General features: G+C 41.3%; 1 protein-coding gene across 1 annotated transcript; it reads left to right on the plus strand.

The window, feature by feature from the left end:
- Window positions 1-112: 112 nt before the first annotated feature.
- thumpd1 (THUMP domain containing 1) lies at window positions 113-17,399 on the plus strand. The gene is made up of 5 exons (XM_072559936.1): window positions 113-165; window positions 324-526; window positions 13,234-13,402; window positions 15,072-15,320; window positions 16,480-17,399. Exons 2-5 carry the CDS (start codon window positions 326-328, stop codon window positions 16,818-16,820), a joined length of 960 nt encoding a protein of 319 aa, XP_072416037.1. The 5' UTR covers window positions 113-165; window positions 324-325; the 3' UTR covers window positions 16,821-17,399.
- Window positions 17,400-17,746: the final 347 nt, after the last annotated feature.

Below are 17,746 nucleotides of genomic sequence, written 5' to 3' on the forward strand. Positions count from 1 at the left end.
AAAATTCTGGGCATCTCAGAAAACATCGACCTGAAACGATTTGCAAATTGCCAAGATTTCCTCTAGCACTAGGACCCAGTGGCAGGCTGTACATTGTCGTGTCGCAGTTTAATGATGTTGAAAGGAGGAGTCCTTTAGAATTAGTGGGGGTTTGGACGGGAGCGTGTAAGTGTGGATTGAGGCTATTTATTTGGTACAATACATTTAAATGATGCAGTTGAAATACTCAGACGAGTAGCACACCAGGTTGCTTTTGTATATGTTTCAAGCTGCGGTGCCCGTTGCTCAATACTTATTAATTTCAGCATTTTCCTTTGGAACAGCAATGGCAACAGAACCAAGGGCGAAGAAAAGAAACAAGAGTGCGTACGTGAGCCATGCGGCCAAGAAACACCGCGGGAGCAGTGAGCTGGAGGTGGGGATGCAAGGACTACTCATCACCTGCAATATGAATGAGAAGAAATGCACGGCCGAAGCGTACAGTCTTCTGAATGAATATGCGGACCAACTGTACGGCCCAGAGAAGGTGCAGTGCAGCCAGAATCCGCGGGCTCTGTGTTTTATAGAGAAGAGTTAGCAAACTGAGTTTCGAGTTGCTTGCATGTGGCATCAGACTAATTTGGAGCTTTTAAAAGTGAAACTTATCTCTAAAATCACTCACATTACGTACAGATTCCAAAGTATCCGAAAAACGTGAAGACCATAGGCTGGCTTTGAGCAGAGTTACCATGGAACATAGAACAGTACAGGCCCTTCAGCCCTCCATTTTGTATCGGCCTTCTATCCTACTCTAAGATCAGACTAACTTACATACCCTTCATTGTACTATTTTCCATGTGCCTGTCCAAGAGTCACGTAGGTGTCCCTAAAGTATCTGACCATCTCTTTGGGCTTTGGAGAAGGGGGCAGGGAAAGAGGGTGTAACTTATTGGAGGGGATAAGGGACAAGTTGACAAGCTGCAGTGAGGCTGTTGCCCATACTGGGGGAGGGGATGGTTTCAACACTCCTGTTAAATCCAGGTCTGGTGGTCATTCTGGATTTGCATAGCCTTTGAAGTTGGCAATATTTGTCAGTCCTGATCCCACATCACAGTGGTGGATGGGACTTTAAAAAAAAGAACAAGGCAATTGGCTGACAAAGGCAACATCTCAACATCCAATTAAGCTTAGCTGGTGGGCTCCTGGCATTGGATGGCCAATTAATAGAAGATGTGGGAGGCCCTCCACCATCTTCAGATCAGCAGCCCTACCATTAAAGTTAGGAACTACTGTTGTGTGGATGAGTGAGATGTCATATCAGCTCGAAGGGAGTGCTTCTGAGGCTACTGAACTAGAAAAAAAATTAGATTAAAACTGGCCACAGCTTCCCTGCAATGGAGGGAATTTAAAATGCTTCTGGAGTGATGGCTGTCAGACTGAGCCCTCCCCCACCCCTGTAACCTGCTTTACTGTCATTGGGAGGCAGCATCTTGATTTTTTGGGAGGGGAGGGAAGACCACCTTAGACTTTTAGGCTACCTGCTGTCTCGATTAAACTCAACTCAGTGTGTATTATATATAGAAACGTTAACATTTTGCAATAGTTAATTGTGTTGTTTAATTTAAAAACTGATTTTACAGAAGGAGTAGGAATATGAGAAGTTTAGAATTCCAAGCATGTTCTGATCACTTTGTCACAGTTTAATTTTACAAGCTTACTGTCAACTGTTCGACCATAGGAACAGAGTAGGCCACTTAGCCCATTGAATCTGCTTCGCTATCCAAATACGTCATGGTTGATCTGATTATCCCCAGCTCAATTTTTCTGCCTTTTCCCAATAACTCTTGATTCCTTTACTGATTTTTTTAAAGAAAGCTCTCAGTCTTGAATATACTTAACAACCCAGCCTTGATAGGCTTCAGCAGTTTTAAAAATTTCCACAGATTCACTATCCTAAGAGAAGACATTCCTCTCCACCGAACTTAAAATGTCCAACCTCTTCTTTCTGAGACATCTACTCTTAAATCCCTAAGAATATTGAAAGTTTCAACAAGGTCACCCCTCATTCTAAATTCCAATCGGTACAGACTCTACTTTTCCTTTAGACAGTCCCTCCATACTTGCCGTCAGCCAAAAAAACCTCTAAACTGCTTTTTACTCCAGTATATCTTTCCTTAGAAATTGGGTCAAAACTATTCATTATCTCAGTTGCAATCTTATTAGTGCCTTGTACAGGTTTAGCAAAACCTGCCTACTTTTAGTAGCCTCAAAAGGGAAAATATAAATTACAGCCAGTGAGTGAAGATTGCATTTACCTGCGAATGGAGTCAGGAGCAGCCGAGGCTTGCACTTACCTGAGAGCAGAATCAATACATTCAGCTGCTGGCAATTGACTGTATTGAAGTAGAAAGATAGCAATGGAGTGACATCACAGGAAATAGTGTGTGTTAATTGGTTGGTAAGAAACTACCAATAGGGACTGTCCCTAAATAGCTGTAAATTTGAAAATAGCTACATATTTTTCCGATCAGTCTGTTTAGGCATGTTATGGCACGCTTTTCCAGGTGGGACTTGAACTCCCTTGCATTAGAAAAGTGTAAATATTTTCTAATTAAGCTGTTCAGAATTGCTAACGCACTGTTCTGGAGCAGGTGGAACTTGAACTCCAGTCTCATTAGATAAGTGTAGACACTGTCTAATCAACCTGTTCAGTGATGTTATTGTACACTTTCGAGCAGGATAGGATTTGAACCTGGATTTCCTGGGCCAGAGGTAGGAACCTGTTAGAAAGTGTCCAGAAGGATTCTGAAATCATCAGGGATAAATTTCAATTTTAAAAAAAATGACAATCTAATTAAATAAAAGAGAGAGACGCAGGGCCAGGCAATGTGTTGCAGCTACAGCATGTGGGAGCTGGTGGCTTCCATTATGGCTCATAGTGACCACATTTGTAGCAAGTGTTGGTTGCTTGAGAAAGTTCAACTCATTTATGATATGAGTCTGCGTTTCAGACACTGGCACACCATCGCAGGGAAGGGGATACCTAGATGCTGTATTTCAGGAGGTAATTACCTGAAATTTGGTTATGGATAGGAGGGTGTAACTACAGGTGAAGCAGGTATTAGAAGGTGGCATTGCAGTAGCCTCAACCTTGAAGGTGGTGTGGCTTTGTTATTAAAGGAAGAGAGTGATGGTATGATTTTGGCACTGGAGAGCAAGACTAGGAATTTGTCTGGGTATAAGTAAAAAGTAGCAAGGGAAAGAAGTCCCTGCTGGAAGTGATCTGTAGGTCCTGTGACGAAGCTGCTCCCTTAACAAGGTTATGTTGTGCTTGGCTTTTTTTTTTCCTGAGAGGTCATAAAAGACACATACACCAAAAAGTCTGGAGTTGAAGGGATTCCCGGCCAATTTGTTTATAGCTAACAAATACTGACTCAGACAGAAGACTTTCAGGTTTTAATAAGAACACTTGTACAATGAAAGGAGAGTGGCCAGTTCTCCCAGCTCAACTTCACTCTGGTTTGGTTTGGTTTGGCTTAGTTTTTAACAGTAGGGTTGAAAAAGCTGCTGGACCCAAAGAAGCAAGTCCAGGCTGGTACTCTCTTCTGACTTCTGTCCTATAAGAACCTGTGATTGATTTTTCCTTTTGTGCCAAGAGGTGTTTATGGGGCTTGTTGCAAGTATTTGGAACAGCATCATTGAGTTGGGATGATCTGTGGGTTTTTGGAGAGGTTACGTTTTTTGGTATTCTGTTTTCTTTTGTTTGTATTCATTCAGTAATCTTGTAAATGAATTCTGTTTTGTTTAAAACTAAATGGTTTGACCAGCGGCAGATCTCCTCAAATATCCACGTTACACCTTAGTAAAACAACTAGCAAAATTAGGGTCTGGGCTACCTTCTTGAAATGTTTTGAGGGGTCTGGCCTAGTCCATTACAGTCCCCTATCAGTAGTTCTACAGTAGGACTCAATGCAAGCCAGGAAATACCAGGGGCTTGTGAGAAGGGTACAATAATCATGACTGCTTTTAATATGCATATAGACTGGGTTAATCAAATTGGCAAGGGTAACCGAGAGGGAGCATTCATAATGTTTCTTGGAGTGATATGCTGCTAACCAAGCAGGTTGAAGGCTATTTTAGATTTTAGTATTGTCATGAGATGGGATTAATTTATAATTTCGTAGTAAAGGATCCTCTAATGAACAGCGATCATAGCAGGTAGTGTTGCACACTAGTTCTGTGGTGTTAAACAAAAGTACTTATATAGATACACCTGTGAACAGACTTGGCCCTACGGGAGCTGGCCTAAAGGCTAAAAGGGTAGGACAGCTGATGAACAATTTTAAGATGTGTTCAATTCCTCCCAAATAAAATATATTGTAGAGAGAAGAAAGAATACAAGGGGGATGGTGAAGCGAGAAAGTTTAACAAAGATAAAAACCAAGGCATACCATAATGCAAAGGTCAGTGGCAGCTTAGAGGATTGGGGAATTTTTAAAGACCCACAAAAGGTGACTAAAAAGTATTAAAATTAGCAAATGTTAAATTATGGAACAAGATTTACCGTAAAATATAAAAACGGAAAGCAGAAGCTTCTATATGTATATAAAAAGGAAGAGAACAGCTAAGTAAATGTAAGACCCCTAGAGAATGAGACTGGGGAGTCAATAATTGATTCTTAAGGGGCTTGAAATGCTAAGTGCCGAGAGGATGTTTCCTCTCATGGGACAGTCTGGACCAGACAGCATACTGTCAGAATAAAGGGGTGCCGATTTAAGACAGAAATGAGGAATTTCTTCGGAGGGTTGAGAGCCTTTGGAGCTTCTTGCCATTGAGAGCTGTGGGAGCAGAGTCCTTGTGTATATTCAAAGGCTGAGAGACTCTTGATCAGTAAATAAATCAAAGTTTATGGGGAAAGTGGGCATGAGGAGCGTCAGATCAGCTATGATTCTATTGAATGAAAGCGAGGTGCCGAACAGCCTTCTCCTGTACGTATTTCTTGTGCTGTTAAAACAAATAGTGGAGACAGTCAATATTTTGCCTTAGTTTTCACAGTGGAGGATACTGAAAGCACCCCAATAATAAGAGTTAATGTAGAGATTATAGGAAAGGAGGATTGTAAAAAAATTGGCCTCATTTGGGATAAAATTCTGAGGAAATAATTGGGATCTAAGACAGGCCAGTCCCCAAGCCTCATGGCCTACATCCTCCTGGTCTTAAAAGGAAGTGACAGCAGAGATAGTGGATGCATTGGTTATAATATTCCAGAATTCCTTGGATGTAGGAAAGTTTCTAGTGGATTGGAAAAATACTCATATAATACCCTTTTTCAAAAAGGAAGGGACCAGAAAGTAGGAAACAAGACATGTTAATTTAACAGCTGTCATTGGGAAATAGTTGAAATACATTATTAAGGAAATAGTAACGGGACATTTGTAAATTCAAAACACAATCCATCAGAGAGTCAGCATGGTTTTGTGAAGGGTAAAGCGTGTTTGACTAATTTGCTAGAGTTCTTCAAAGCTGTAACAAGCAAAGTGGATAATAGTGGGCCTGTTGATATACAGGGCTTCTAGAAGGCATTTAATAAGGTGCCACACAAAAGGTTAATACACAAGATAAGATAGAGGTTTGACTAACCACCAGAAAGCAGAGTCAGGATAAATGGATCCTTTTCTGATTGGTAAGTAGTACTTAGTGGAGTGCCAGATTTCAGTTCTTGGGGCCTCAGCTATTTACAATCTGCCTTAATGATTTGCATGCACAGACTGGGATTCTGGGTAATCTAAGATTAGAGGAGGGGAAACATTTCTGGCTGTAACAGGCTGCTCCTTTTTTTTTGAGGTTATTTTAGGTGTTGGAGGTGATTTCCTTGAATTCCTGGAGCAGCAATGACTGCTTTATATGCTGTTGCATTGTTTTGGAACTTTGGAGAAAAAGAAAAGTCAAATAAAGGCACTTTGAAAATGGAGAGGGACAGACAAAGGCAGCACATGATCATGTCAGTGCAAGAGAGAGAGAGATAGAGAGAGCGAGCGCGAAAGAAACCCACACTGCCAACTGACATAGCAATGAACCTGCACAGTTACTGCCATTGCTGTTGAATTCATGTATCGCTGGATATCAGAGTGATCTAGGAAAATTAACAAAAAGTGAAATTCACACCTGATGTTGGAGGAACCTGTTTGGGAAAGGTCACAGCAGAGAAACAGATAAGTGAATAGTTAAGTATAGCCTTACTATAAATCTACAATGGGAGGAGAAAGTGAGGACCACAGATGCTGGAGATCAGAGCTGAAAATGTGTTGCTGGAAAAGCGCAGCAGGTCAGGCAGCATCTAAGGAACAGGAGAATCGACGTTTCGGGCATAAGCCGTTCTTCAGGAATGAGGAAAGTGTGTCCAGCAGGCTAAGATAAAAGGTAGGGAGGAGGGACTTGGGGGAGGGGCGTTGGAAATGCGATAGGTGGAAGGAGGTCAAGGTGAGGGTGATAGGCCGGAGTGGGGTGGGGGCGGAGAGGTCAGGAAGAAGATTGCAGGTTAGGAAGGTGGCGCTGAGTTCGAGGGATTTGACTGAGACAAGGTGAGGGGAGGGGAAATGAGGAAACTGGAGAAATCGGAGTTCATCCCTTGTGGTTGGAGGGTTTCTAGGCGGTGGATGAGGCGACCATAGCGACATGACGGTTGGAGGAAGAGCGCCTCATCTTCCGCCTCTGAACCCTCCAACCACAAGGGATGAACTCCGATTTCTCCAGTTTCCTCATTTCCCCTCCCCCCACCTCGTCTCAGTCAAATCCCTCGAACTCAGCGCCACCTTCCTAACCTGCAATCTTCTTCCTGACCTCTCCGCCCCCACCCCACTCCAGCCTATCACCCCCACCTTGACCTCCTTCCACCTATCGCATTTCCAATGCCCCTCCCCCAAGTCCCTCCTCCCTTCCTTTTATCTTAGCCTGCTGGACACACTTTCCTCATTCCTGAAGAACGGCTTATGCCCGAAACGTCGATTCTCCTGTTCCTTGGATGCTGCCTGACCTGCTGTGCTTTTCCAGCAACACATTTTCAGCTATAAATCTACAATAGTGAATAGAGTGGGTTCTTTCTTGATTATATGTTTAATTGAGATATAGAGACTGGCTCGAATGCAACGAGGGGTACGTCGGATTCCAAGAGGTCGATTGTATGAGGGGACTCTCTTGTCCAAGGCACAGACAGACATTTCTGTGGCCAGCAGTGAAAAATCAGATTGGTGTGTTGCCTCCCTGGTGCCAGGATTAAGGATGTCTCTAAGAGGGTGCAGAATGTTCTCAAGTGGGAGAGGGCCCAGCAGGAGGTCATTGGTTTCAATGTGTACAATGGCATAGGAGATAGTGAAGAAAGAGATCAATCTGAGCCTGGTACAGTTGAGAAAAGAAGCGAGGTAAACAGTCAGGGCAGGCAGGGACGAAACAGAGAACAAAGTAGGACTGATAAATTAAACTGCATTTATTTCAATGCAAGAGGCCTAATCAGGAAGGCAGATGAACTCAGGACATGGTTAGGAACATGGGACTGGGGTAGCATAGAAATGTGGCTCAGGGTTGGACAGGGCTGGCTGCTTAATGTTCCAAGATACAAATACAACAGGATGGACAGAAAGGGAGGCAAGAGAGGAGGGGGAGTGGTGTTTTTGATAAGGGACAACATTACAGCTGTATCGAGGGAGAATATTCCCGGAAATACATCCAGGGAAGTTATTTGGGTGGAACTGAGAAATAAGAAAGGGATGATCACCTTATTGGAATTGTATTATAGACCCCCTAAATAGTCAGAGGAAAATTGAGAAACAGATTTGTAAGGAGATCTCTGTTATCTGTAAGAATAATAGGGTGGTTATGGTAGGGGATTTTAACTTTCCAAACATTGACTGGGACTGCCGTAGTGTTAAAGGTTTAGATGGAGAGGAATTTCTTAAGTGTGTACAAGACAATTTTCTGATTTAGTATGTGGATGTCCTACTAGAGAAGGTGCAAAACTTGACCTACTCTTGGGAAATGAGGCAAGGCAGGTGACTGAGGTGTCAGTGGGGGAGCACTTTGGGGCCAGCGGCCATAATTCTATTAGTTTTAAAATAGTGATGGAAAAGGATAGACTAGATCTAAAAGTTGAAGCTGTATATGTCTGCATGGGTTTCCTCCAGGTATTCCGGTTTCCTCCCACATTCCCAAGATGTGCAGCTTAAGTGAATTGGCCATGTTAAATTGTCCATAGTTGTTAGGTGCATTAGTTGGGGTGGATTACTCTTCGGAGGGTTGGTGTGGACTTGTTGGGCCGAAGGGCCTGTTTCCACACTGTAGGTAATCTAGTCTAAAGAACCTAAAATGGAGGAAGGCAAATGTTGACGGTAATAGGCAAGAATTTTCAAAAGCTGGCTGGGGGCAAATGTTCACAGATAAAGGGATGGCTGGAAAATGGGAAGCCTTCAGAAAGAGATAACGAGAGTCCAGAGACAGTATATTCCTGTTTGGGTGAAAGGAAAGGCTGGTAGGTGTAGGGAATGCTGGATGACGGTTGACGGTTTAGTTAAGAAAAAGAAGGAAGCATATCTCCGGTACAGACAGGATAGATTGAATGAATCCTTAGAGTATAAAGGCAGTAGGGGTATACTTAAGAGGGAAATCAGGAGGGCAAAAAGGGGACATGAGATAGTTTTGGCAAATAGAGTTAAGGAGAATCCAAAGGGTTTTTACAAATACATTTAAGGACAAAAGGGTAAGTAGAGAGAGAATAGGGACCCTCAAAGATCAGCAGGGCGGCCTTTGTGTGGAACCGCAGGAGATGGGGGAGATATTAAATGAGTGTTTTGCATCATTGTTTACTGCAGAGAATGACAGGGAAGATATAGAATGTAGGGAAATAGATGGTGATATCTTGAAAAATGTTGGATGTCTTTAAAATGCATTAAAAAGTGGATAAATCCCCAGGACCTGATCAGGTGTATCCTAGAAATCTGCGGGAAGCTAGGGAAGTGATTGTTGGGCCCTTTGCTGAGATACTTGTATCATTGATAGTCATAGGTGAGGTACCGGAAGACTGGAGGTTGGCTATTGTGGTGCCATTATTTAAGAAAGGCGTTAAGAGAAAGCCAGGGAGTTATAGTCCAATGAGCCTGGAGGCCTGTGACCAGTGGAGTGCCACAAGAATTGGTGCTGGGCCCACTACTTTTCATCATTTATGTAAATGATTTGGATGTGAGCATAAGAGGTGTAGTTAGACTGTTTGCAGGTGACACTAAAATTGGAGGTGTAGTGGACAGCGAAGAAGGTTGCCTCAGGTAACAACGATCAGATGAGCCAGTGGGCTGAGGAGTGGCAGATGAGGTTTAATTTGGATAAATGTGAGGTGCTGTATTTTGGGAATGCAAATCTTAGCAGGACTTGCACACTTAATGGTAAGGTCCTAGGGAGTGTTGCTGAACAAAGAGACCTTGGAGTGCATGTTCATAGCTCCTTGAAAGTGGAGTCGCAGGTAGGTAGGATAGTGAAGAAGGCTTATGGTATGCATTCCTTTATTTGTCAGAGTGTTGAGTACAGGAGTTGGGAGGTCATGTTGCGGCTGTACAGGACATTGGTTAGGCCACCTTGGAATATTGCGTGCAATTCTGGTCTCCGTCATATCGGAAGGATGTTGTGAAACTTGAAAGGGTTCAGAAAAGATTTACAAGGATGTTGCCAGGATTGGAGGATTTCAGCTATCGGGAGAGGTTGAATAGGCTCGGACTGTTTTCCCTGGAGCATCACAGGCTGAGGGGTGACCTTATTGAGGTTTATAAAATCATGAGGGGCATATGTAGGATAAATAGACAAAATCTTTTTGCTGGTGTAAGTGAGTCCAGAACTAGAGGGCAAAGGTTTAGGGTGAGAGGAAAAAGATATAAAAGAGACCTAAGGGGCAAACTTTTCAAGCAGAGGATGAAATTCAAAGTTTTTGAGAAGATTTGTAGCTCGGGTGCTCGTTGTTGTGGTTCTGTTCACCGAGCTGGGAATTTGTGTTGCAGACATTTCGTCTCCTGTCTAGGTGACATCCTCAGTGCTTGGGAGCCTCCTGTGAAGCGCTTCTGTGATGTTTCCTCCGGCATTTATAGGGATTTGTCTCTGCCGCTTCCAGTTGTCAGTTCCAGCTGTCCGTTGCAGTGGTCGGAATATTGGGTCCAGGTCGATGTGCTTATTGATTGAATCTGTGGATGAGTGCCGTGCCTCTAGGAATTCCCTGGCTGTTCTCTGTTTGGCTTGTCCTATAATAGTAGTGCTGTCCCATTCAAACTCATGTTGTTTGTCATCTGTGTGTGTGGCTACTAAGGATAGCTGGTCCTGTCGTTTTGTGGCTAGTTGATGTTCATGGATGCTTGCCGCAACCCAAAGGACTAGCCACACTACCATACATCAAGAGCATTTCTGAACTGACAGCCAGACTACTGCGACCACTAGGACTCATAACAGCACACAAACCAAAAGCCACTCTCAGACAACAACTCACCAGAACGAAGGACCCGATACCCAGCATGAGCAAAACCAATGTAGTGTACAAACACCCATGCAAGGACTGCACAAAACACTACATAGGACAAACAGGAAGACAGCTAACGATCCGCATCCATGAACACCAACTAGCCACGAAACGACACAACCAACTATCCTTAGTAGCCACACACGCAGATGACAAGCAACATGAATTCGAATGGGACAACACTAATATTATAGGACAAGCCAAACAGAGAACAGCCAGGGAATTCCTAGAGGCATGGCACTCATCCACAGATTCAATCAATAAGCACATCGACCTGGACCCAATATACCGGCCACTGCAGCGGACAGCTGGAACTGATAATTGGAAGCGGCAGAGACAAACCACTATAAATGCCGGAGGAAACATCACAGAAGCGCTTCACAGGAGGCTCCCAAGCACTGAGGATGTCACCTAGACAGGGGACGAAATGTCTGCAACACAAATTCCCAGCTCGGTGAACAGAACCACAACAACAGAGGATGAAATGTATGGAATGAGCTGCCAGAGGAAGTGGTGGAGGCTTGTACAATTACAACATTTAAAAGGCATCTGGGTGGGTATATGAATAGGAAGGGTTTGGAGGGATATGGGCTAGATTCTGGCAAATGGGCTAGATTAAGTTGGGATATCTGGTTGGCTTGGACGAGTTCTACTGAAGGATCAGTTTCCACGCTGTACATCTCTGACTCTATATAAAGCACTGGAACCAAATTTGTAGATAGCACTAAAATAGATATGGCTAGATTAGATGGATAAGCCAAAATTTGGCAAATGGAGTATAAACGTGGATGAGTCTGAAATTAATTAAATACTTAAGAGTCCTTGCACTTTACATTTCACTGGAACGATATTGACTGTATAAACTTGTAGTGATTGGAACCATGGTCAGGTGTATCTCATTAACTGAGATTCTAGATTGGTCCAGGTTAACAACCCCAAGCAGGGAGCTTTGGCTGACAGATATAAATAGATTCAGAAGGTCTCCTCAGTCTAGGGTCTGGCTTTGAGCTGGCTGGTCAGAGCCCAGATACAGTACATATGTAAATAAAGGGTGACTGGATACCAGCCACTATGTGGCTATTTCAAAACTGAAGAATTGGAGGGAAAAAATATCACTAATCAAATACTTAAGCAGTTATTTTTAAGAGAGGAGAAAAGCGTTGGAGACCTAAAAGACAAATTGAAGACCTTTTTAGTTTAAACCTTTTACTTTACAAGAAATATTGATCAATCTTACTCAACAATCATCTTCTTTCCCTGTACTCACATCTTGCTGTGGTTTATGACAACACTTAGCTGCTGGTCTCACTGCAGGTAGGCCACTCAGTCCAAACCTTTTATCCTCTCCCACTTGCCTCTCACTCTGGAGTGTTTACTCCTTGCTGAAAACCCCAATTAAAGCACCTCTGTCCTCTTTTGCCCCAGATTTCCAGTAACTCGCTCAGCATTCATCTCACTCTGCTGATGTCTCACACCAACTGACCTTGCTCCTTCCTAACTCTGAGGTGAATGACTTCACTTTCTTATAAAGGTCTCTTCGGTTTACCTGTTTAGCTACAGTGATCACCATGTCATTTCGACAAAGGAATTTTGAATCCAAACAGCCACCTTCAAGCAGCTACCTTCTTTAATTAGGCAATTTTATTCGTTTAAAGGTTACTGACAATAACTCTTAAAATCTGAACTTGGATATGATTTACCAGTTGAACAGTTGAATTTCCACTTTACACTGTTGGAAATTCAGTTCAGTCAATGACCCACTTGGCCTTTGTCTGACTCTGCTGAGATCTCCTGCACACCCCTTACTGTTATAACATTGATCTCTTATTCCACCCCAACAATAACAGTAGTTATTTTTATTTAACGACTTTTCATGTAAAATGGCACAATGTCCTTTTTGATTGTGGTAACCCATACTGAATTTGAGACTGAATACAGAAATGTACTTTTACATTGAGTGTCCACAGTAATGAACTCAAAGTAAATTCATCTCATAGACTGTTGAAGCTCTTTTATCATTTTCTTTATCATCTGAACACGAACAATAGCCTCTTCCAGTGTTTTATTTCTGAGCATTACTGAAGCAAACTAAATTAATTTTCAATCAGAAAGTGAAGAAGGAACAGAGTAAGTAGATAATTAACAAATAACATAGTAATCATTAAGGATCACCAGAATAGTGTTTTTCTTCTAATTTTGTATTTTTGCTTTTAGATATGTGATGTAGCCCATTTATAACAGTCTTGTTTTGACATGTGTGTATTCCAGGCTTGCTAAACAGAACACACTCTTAAAATCATTGATTTTAAGTTCTTTCCTTAATTAGAGACTAATTGAAATGGTGTGAGAATACTTTCATGTCTGATGGAATGAATTTTGGCTGTGCTGATGCATAAATTTTGGCTTTCACTTTTAGTGGCTGCATCATTTGTGAATGTCAGTAATGGTGCAGAGTTGACTAAGTTAATGGAAGCAAGAAAACATTTAGCAAATTTTAGACAGCAATATTAAGTTTATGTCCAACTACAGGAAACTGAATGGCTTATATCATACAACACAACATGTTCTGATACACTCAGAACAAGTACTTAATTTTGAGCAGGAGGCACTAGTTTGTCATGGATAAATGTTAACATACAGCTATTGACACACTATTTACAAAATGAAAAATTGATATTCAAATTCAAAAATTCTGCTGGTATTTTTCCCAGTTTGTAGAGGAACCAAATAGTGAAGATGAGGAAGATGATGATGATGCTGAAGCTGCTTTGGAGAAGGAAGTAGAACAGATCCACACATCAACACAAAGTCGTCTTCGGCGATTCCAGGCTTTGGACAGTGGAGCCAACAATGTGGTCTTCATCAGAACTCTTAACATTGGTAATGTGTTCTCCTTTTTTGTAGTGGATTTTAATTTTATTCCATTTTGTGGGAGTAATTGCAGAATCTTGAAACAAATATTGTTTTGACACAAAATAACGAGGCAAATTCAAAGATGCTGCCTGACCAGTTTAAGTTGCTCCATGATTGTTATAAATTTCCACTTTTACAGGTGGTGCTTTTTTTTTGGAATTGGGTGCTATTACAAAGGTGACAGGACTAGGGATGGGTACTTGCTTTGTGAGCACAAGAGGTTACAGTCCAGCTGGGCAGTGGTGGGGTTTGCAGTTTTCTTGTGTTTACTGAAAATTAGGTTTCAGTCTTCCAACAATTAGCTAGAGTAAATTGTGCCTCATTTTGAGGAAGGATGTCATGTAAACAGTACAATAGATAGTGTTTTGAAGAGCTTGTGGAAAGGAAGAGCTTGGTGTTGACAGAGTATATGTGGATGCCGATTCCATGTCTGAAGTTGATTATTGTCAAGGAATATATGCATCTATGATTTGGAGATGCTGGTGTTGGACTGGGGTGTACAAAGTTAACAACACACACCAGGTTATAGTCAACAGATTTAGTTGGAAGCGCTGCTCTGAAAGCTAGAGTGCTTCCAATTAAACCTGTTGGACTATAAGCTGGTGTTGTGTGATTGTTAACTTTATATGGACCTATGTTGCCATTCCTCCTTTCACATAGGGTCAGTAACATGAAACTTGAGTACCACTGCAGTTTGTCTACAGTTCAAAGGCTGTAGGTTTCAAGGTGACTTGCTACTCCCTTCTCAAGGGCAAATAGGGAAAGGCAAGAAATGCTGAGCCAGTGATGTCCACGTGCTATGAATAAATAAAGAGGAACTGGAGATCCTTGGGTATGCCACAGGGCAGTTGAGGGACAGAAGTTATTGCTAGATTTCCTCCCTCTCTGATTGAATAGAGTGGAAATAAGTGAGGTGAACCTTGCTGAACTGACTGAGGCGAGATGTTGGAAAGGAGTGGTGTTTTCCACAATATCAAAAATTGAAAGTCGGTCACGAAGGAATAATACATTTTTTCTTTTTAATGGGTGTTTTTTTTTTGGGGGTGGGAGAGAAAATGCCGAACCTGAGGTTCTGAAGAAGGGGAACTGGCTCTGAAATATTAACTCCTAATTTCTCTCCACTGATGCTGCCAGACCCGCTGAGCTTTTCCAGCAATTTCTGTTTTTGTTTGTGTTTAAAACTTAATGAAGCATGGTTGTTAACTGCAAATCAGCATTAATTGACCTGTCCCAATCAGAGACCACTTGCAATCAATCATCACCCTTGTGCAGTATAGAAGTTTTTTAACCTTGAATTTGTATTCTTTTTGAAATATCCTGATGCGTGAAGACAAAAAGCTTTGACAAAATGTGCCTTTTTTCAGCAATAGGCAAATTCTGTGCTACTAAATTACTAAACATTACTGGTTGCATTTGAGTAACTTTATTCACGTGCTGTGATATTTTGAATGAGCAGCTTAAATAATGCGTGTGTGTGTATAATATATATATAGGTATACACTTGATTTGCAAGTGGTTTCATTGACGTGTACCAGTGCAGACTTGCACCAAACTCTTGTTAGCATTTTTGATGTGAGAATTGAATTGCTGACTTAAGAATCTTAAGTTTTTAATTTGTATTTTTTCTACAAAACAGAACCAGACAAATTAGTGCACTATATTTTGAAGGATCTGTATGCAACCAAGAAGAAGAAGACTCGAGCTATACTGCGGATGTTGCCAGTGTCAGGGTCATGCAAGGCTTTCATGGAGGAGATCCCAAAGTATTTTGAGACTTTCCTGGAACCCTGGTTCAAAGCTCCAAAAAAGGCTACTTTCCAGATTGTTTATAAAGCCAGGAACAATAGTCATATGAGCAGAGATGATGTCATCAGGGCTCTGGCAGGTAGATATGACGGTTTCCGTATACTGAAGGTATTTTTTGTTTTTGTTTGTTTGGTAATATGTGAATAGATGCTAATGATGGAACTAAGCTTTTGAAAAGATATGTGCTTTGTTACAAAGAGTGAAGATTGATATTGTAGGTTTTGTTTGACTTCTTTTAAAAATGATCCTTCTGCTTTAACACTTTTGTGGATAAATTCCTCCCGTTTTCTTTACCTGTAAATGTTTCTTGTTTCCTTGTCTACCTTGCCTGACTTTAATAGCAAAGTTAGCAGCGATGGAGCTTGCTGGTAGGCCTTGCCTGCTCTCCCGCTTCTAACCCTCTGCCAGTTCATAACATGGGCCGACCTGGCTCCCTACTTCTGTTTTCCATATTTTCCACCCCTAACCCAGTTGGGTTCTTGTGGTGCAATCAGTAGAGTCCCTGCCTCTGAGTCATCAGCTTCTGAGTCAAATCCCATCCCAGGCTAAGGAAGAGTGTATTTTATGTGTCCAAATAAATTGATTGTATTGGAAGCGTTTGCAGGTTAACAATGGCAGGTGCTAAAAGTGGGAGAGAGTTCTATTTAGTCATGATAGAAAGAAAGTTGGATATTCTACCATCACTCTCTATAGCTCCAGACTACAAAATAGATGTAATTGTTGCTTCAGCAACTCTTAACACTAAGTGATCTGTCGCAGATCACACCATCCTAAGTGCAGGGTCTTCATTTATTTGTGTCAGAAACTTGTGGAGTGGAACGGAAGTCTTAATCTGTTTCAATTTGTTAGGTCTGCATGTGACAGTTTCCACAACATCCTGAATATTTTCAGTATTAATAGTGTTCAGAGGGCAGGAATTGTGGGATACTTCAAATTTAATATACAGATGCAAACATTTAATTACAGTCTATCCTGTTGCTAACTTTGAATGTTGTCAATGCAGTTGTTCCATTACAAAGCAGTAAAGGTTTTGAAATGAAGCAATAAAACATCGGTTGGTTAGAATTCATTTACCTTTGCTAAATAAGCAGAGTGATTAACTGCCACTAGTTAGTCTCATGCATTTATTTTCATATTATGTAATTCTCTAGATGTGTGTGGTGTGGAAACTTGATTGCTGATTTTTTTTTTTGTTTATGTACTTGGAATGAATTTTGTTTCAACCTGTCCCTTTGCAGGGGTAGTAATAAATTTGAATCCCGAAAACAAAGTGGACCTTAACAACCCTGAATATACCATCATCGTGGAAATAATCAAAGGTGTTTGTTGTGTGAGCGTCGTCCAGGACTATATACTTTTTCGCAAATACAATTTGCAAGAAGTGGCAAAAAGTGACATTGAAGGAAAATTGAAGAAAACCATCTATGCTGTTCCCTCTGAGAATGATAATTGTCAAGAGTCAAAGGAGTCATCAGATGCAAAGGAAGCCAAGACGAAAGGTGGGCAAGACGAGCAGGAATTGGAACATTCTGCTGGAAATGGTAAAGAAAATCTTCAGGAACCGGAAAGTGGAGAATAGAGTCTTGAGAAAGATGATTTGATTCAGTGTTGAAAAACCTGTCTTGGTCAGTATCCATTGGGTTGTGACCTTTACACAGCCTGGTTCTTCGTGTGTTTTTGTATACCAGATCTTTTCTAAGCAATGAGCAAGTAACACCTTTGTGTATTTTAGGAGGAAGATGTCCCTCATGCTCACTCGAAAAGGTTATATTTCACAAACAGTATCTGTGCAGGATGATAAGGGTGCTATACAATAAGGTTCTTTGTGGATTGTCTCTTTTGGCATGGTTGTTACTGACAATTTTTTTTAAAACTTTGTTTTTAGAAACAGAATACATTTTGGCCATCTTTAAGGAAAGTTGAAATGTTGCAATTTAATTTTACCTCTCAGAAACCCAAATCTTATTTTATGAGCTATGCACTATTTGCAATGAATTGGGACTTTAAATAATTCCTGGAATAATTATAGTTGTTGTGTTAAGTTAAACTTGCATATGGAAGTGTGTTATAAAATGATGACATGGATCTGAAAATTGTAGTTCTTGAGGTTGTAATTTTGATCTTTGAAAGAAAAATTAAAGATGGTCAAGTGAAAGTATTTTCATCTACTTGACTTCTACTTTGGATTGTCATGTTATCTTTTTATGATTGTTGTAAAGTGTGCTATGTATGTATTCAGATTTTTGCATTCCAATGAAGTCACTGCAGACCTTTTTGAGAACCAGTGTTTGTCTCAACTACTACATTGCACATTCTTGACATTTGTTAGGTGTGGAAATTTCTCCTGAATTTCCTGGACTGTTGGTGACTCAAAGCAAAATTCCCTCTAATCTAGTAAACAGCGTACCTAAACTGTTACTCAATCAATGTATCTCCTTTCTATTTTGCTCACGAGTTGAGATGTGGTCTCCAGAATCCCAGTTAATGCTGAGTTAGGTACAGTGC

The sequence above is a fragment of the Chiloscyllium punctatum genome, chromosome 40, assembly GCF_047496795.1.
Source record: "Chiloscyllium punctatum isolate Juve2018m chromosome 40, sChiPun1.3, whole genome shotgun sequence".
NCBI classification, from domain to species: domain Eukaryota; kingdom Metazoa; phylum Chordata; class Chondrichthyes; order Orectolobiformes; family Hemiscylliidae; genus Chiloscyllium; species Chiloscyllium punctatum.

Coding starts and splice junctions, on each gene's coding strand:
- thumpd1 (XM_072559936.1), top strand. CDS start 326: ATGGCAACAGAACCAAGGGCGAAGAAAAGAAACAAGAGTGCGTACGTG. Junction 13,403..15,071: donor CATCAGAACTCTTAACATTG/GTAATGTGTTCT, acceptor TCTACAAAACAG/AACCAGACAAATTAGTGCAC. Junction 15,321..16,479: donor TGTCATCAGGGCTCTGGCAG/GTAGATATGACG, acceptor GTCCCTTTGCAG/GGGTAGTAATAAATTTGAAT.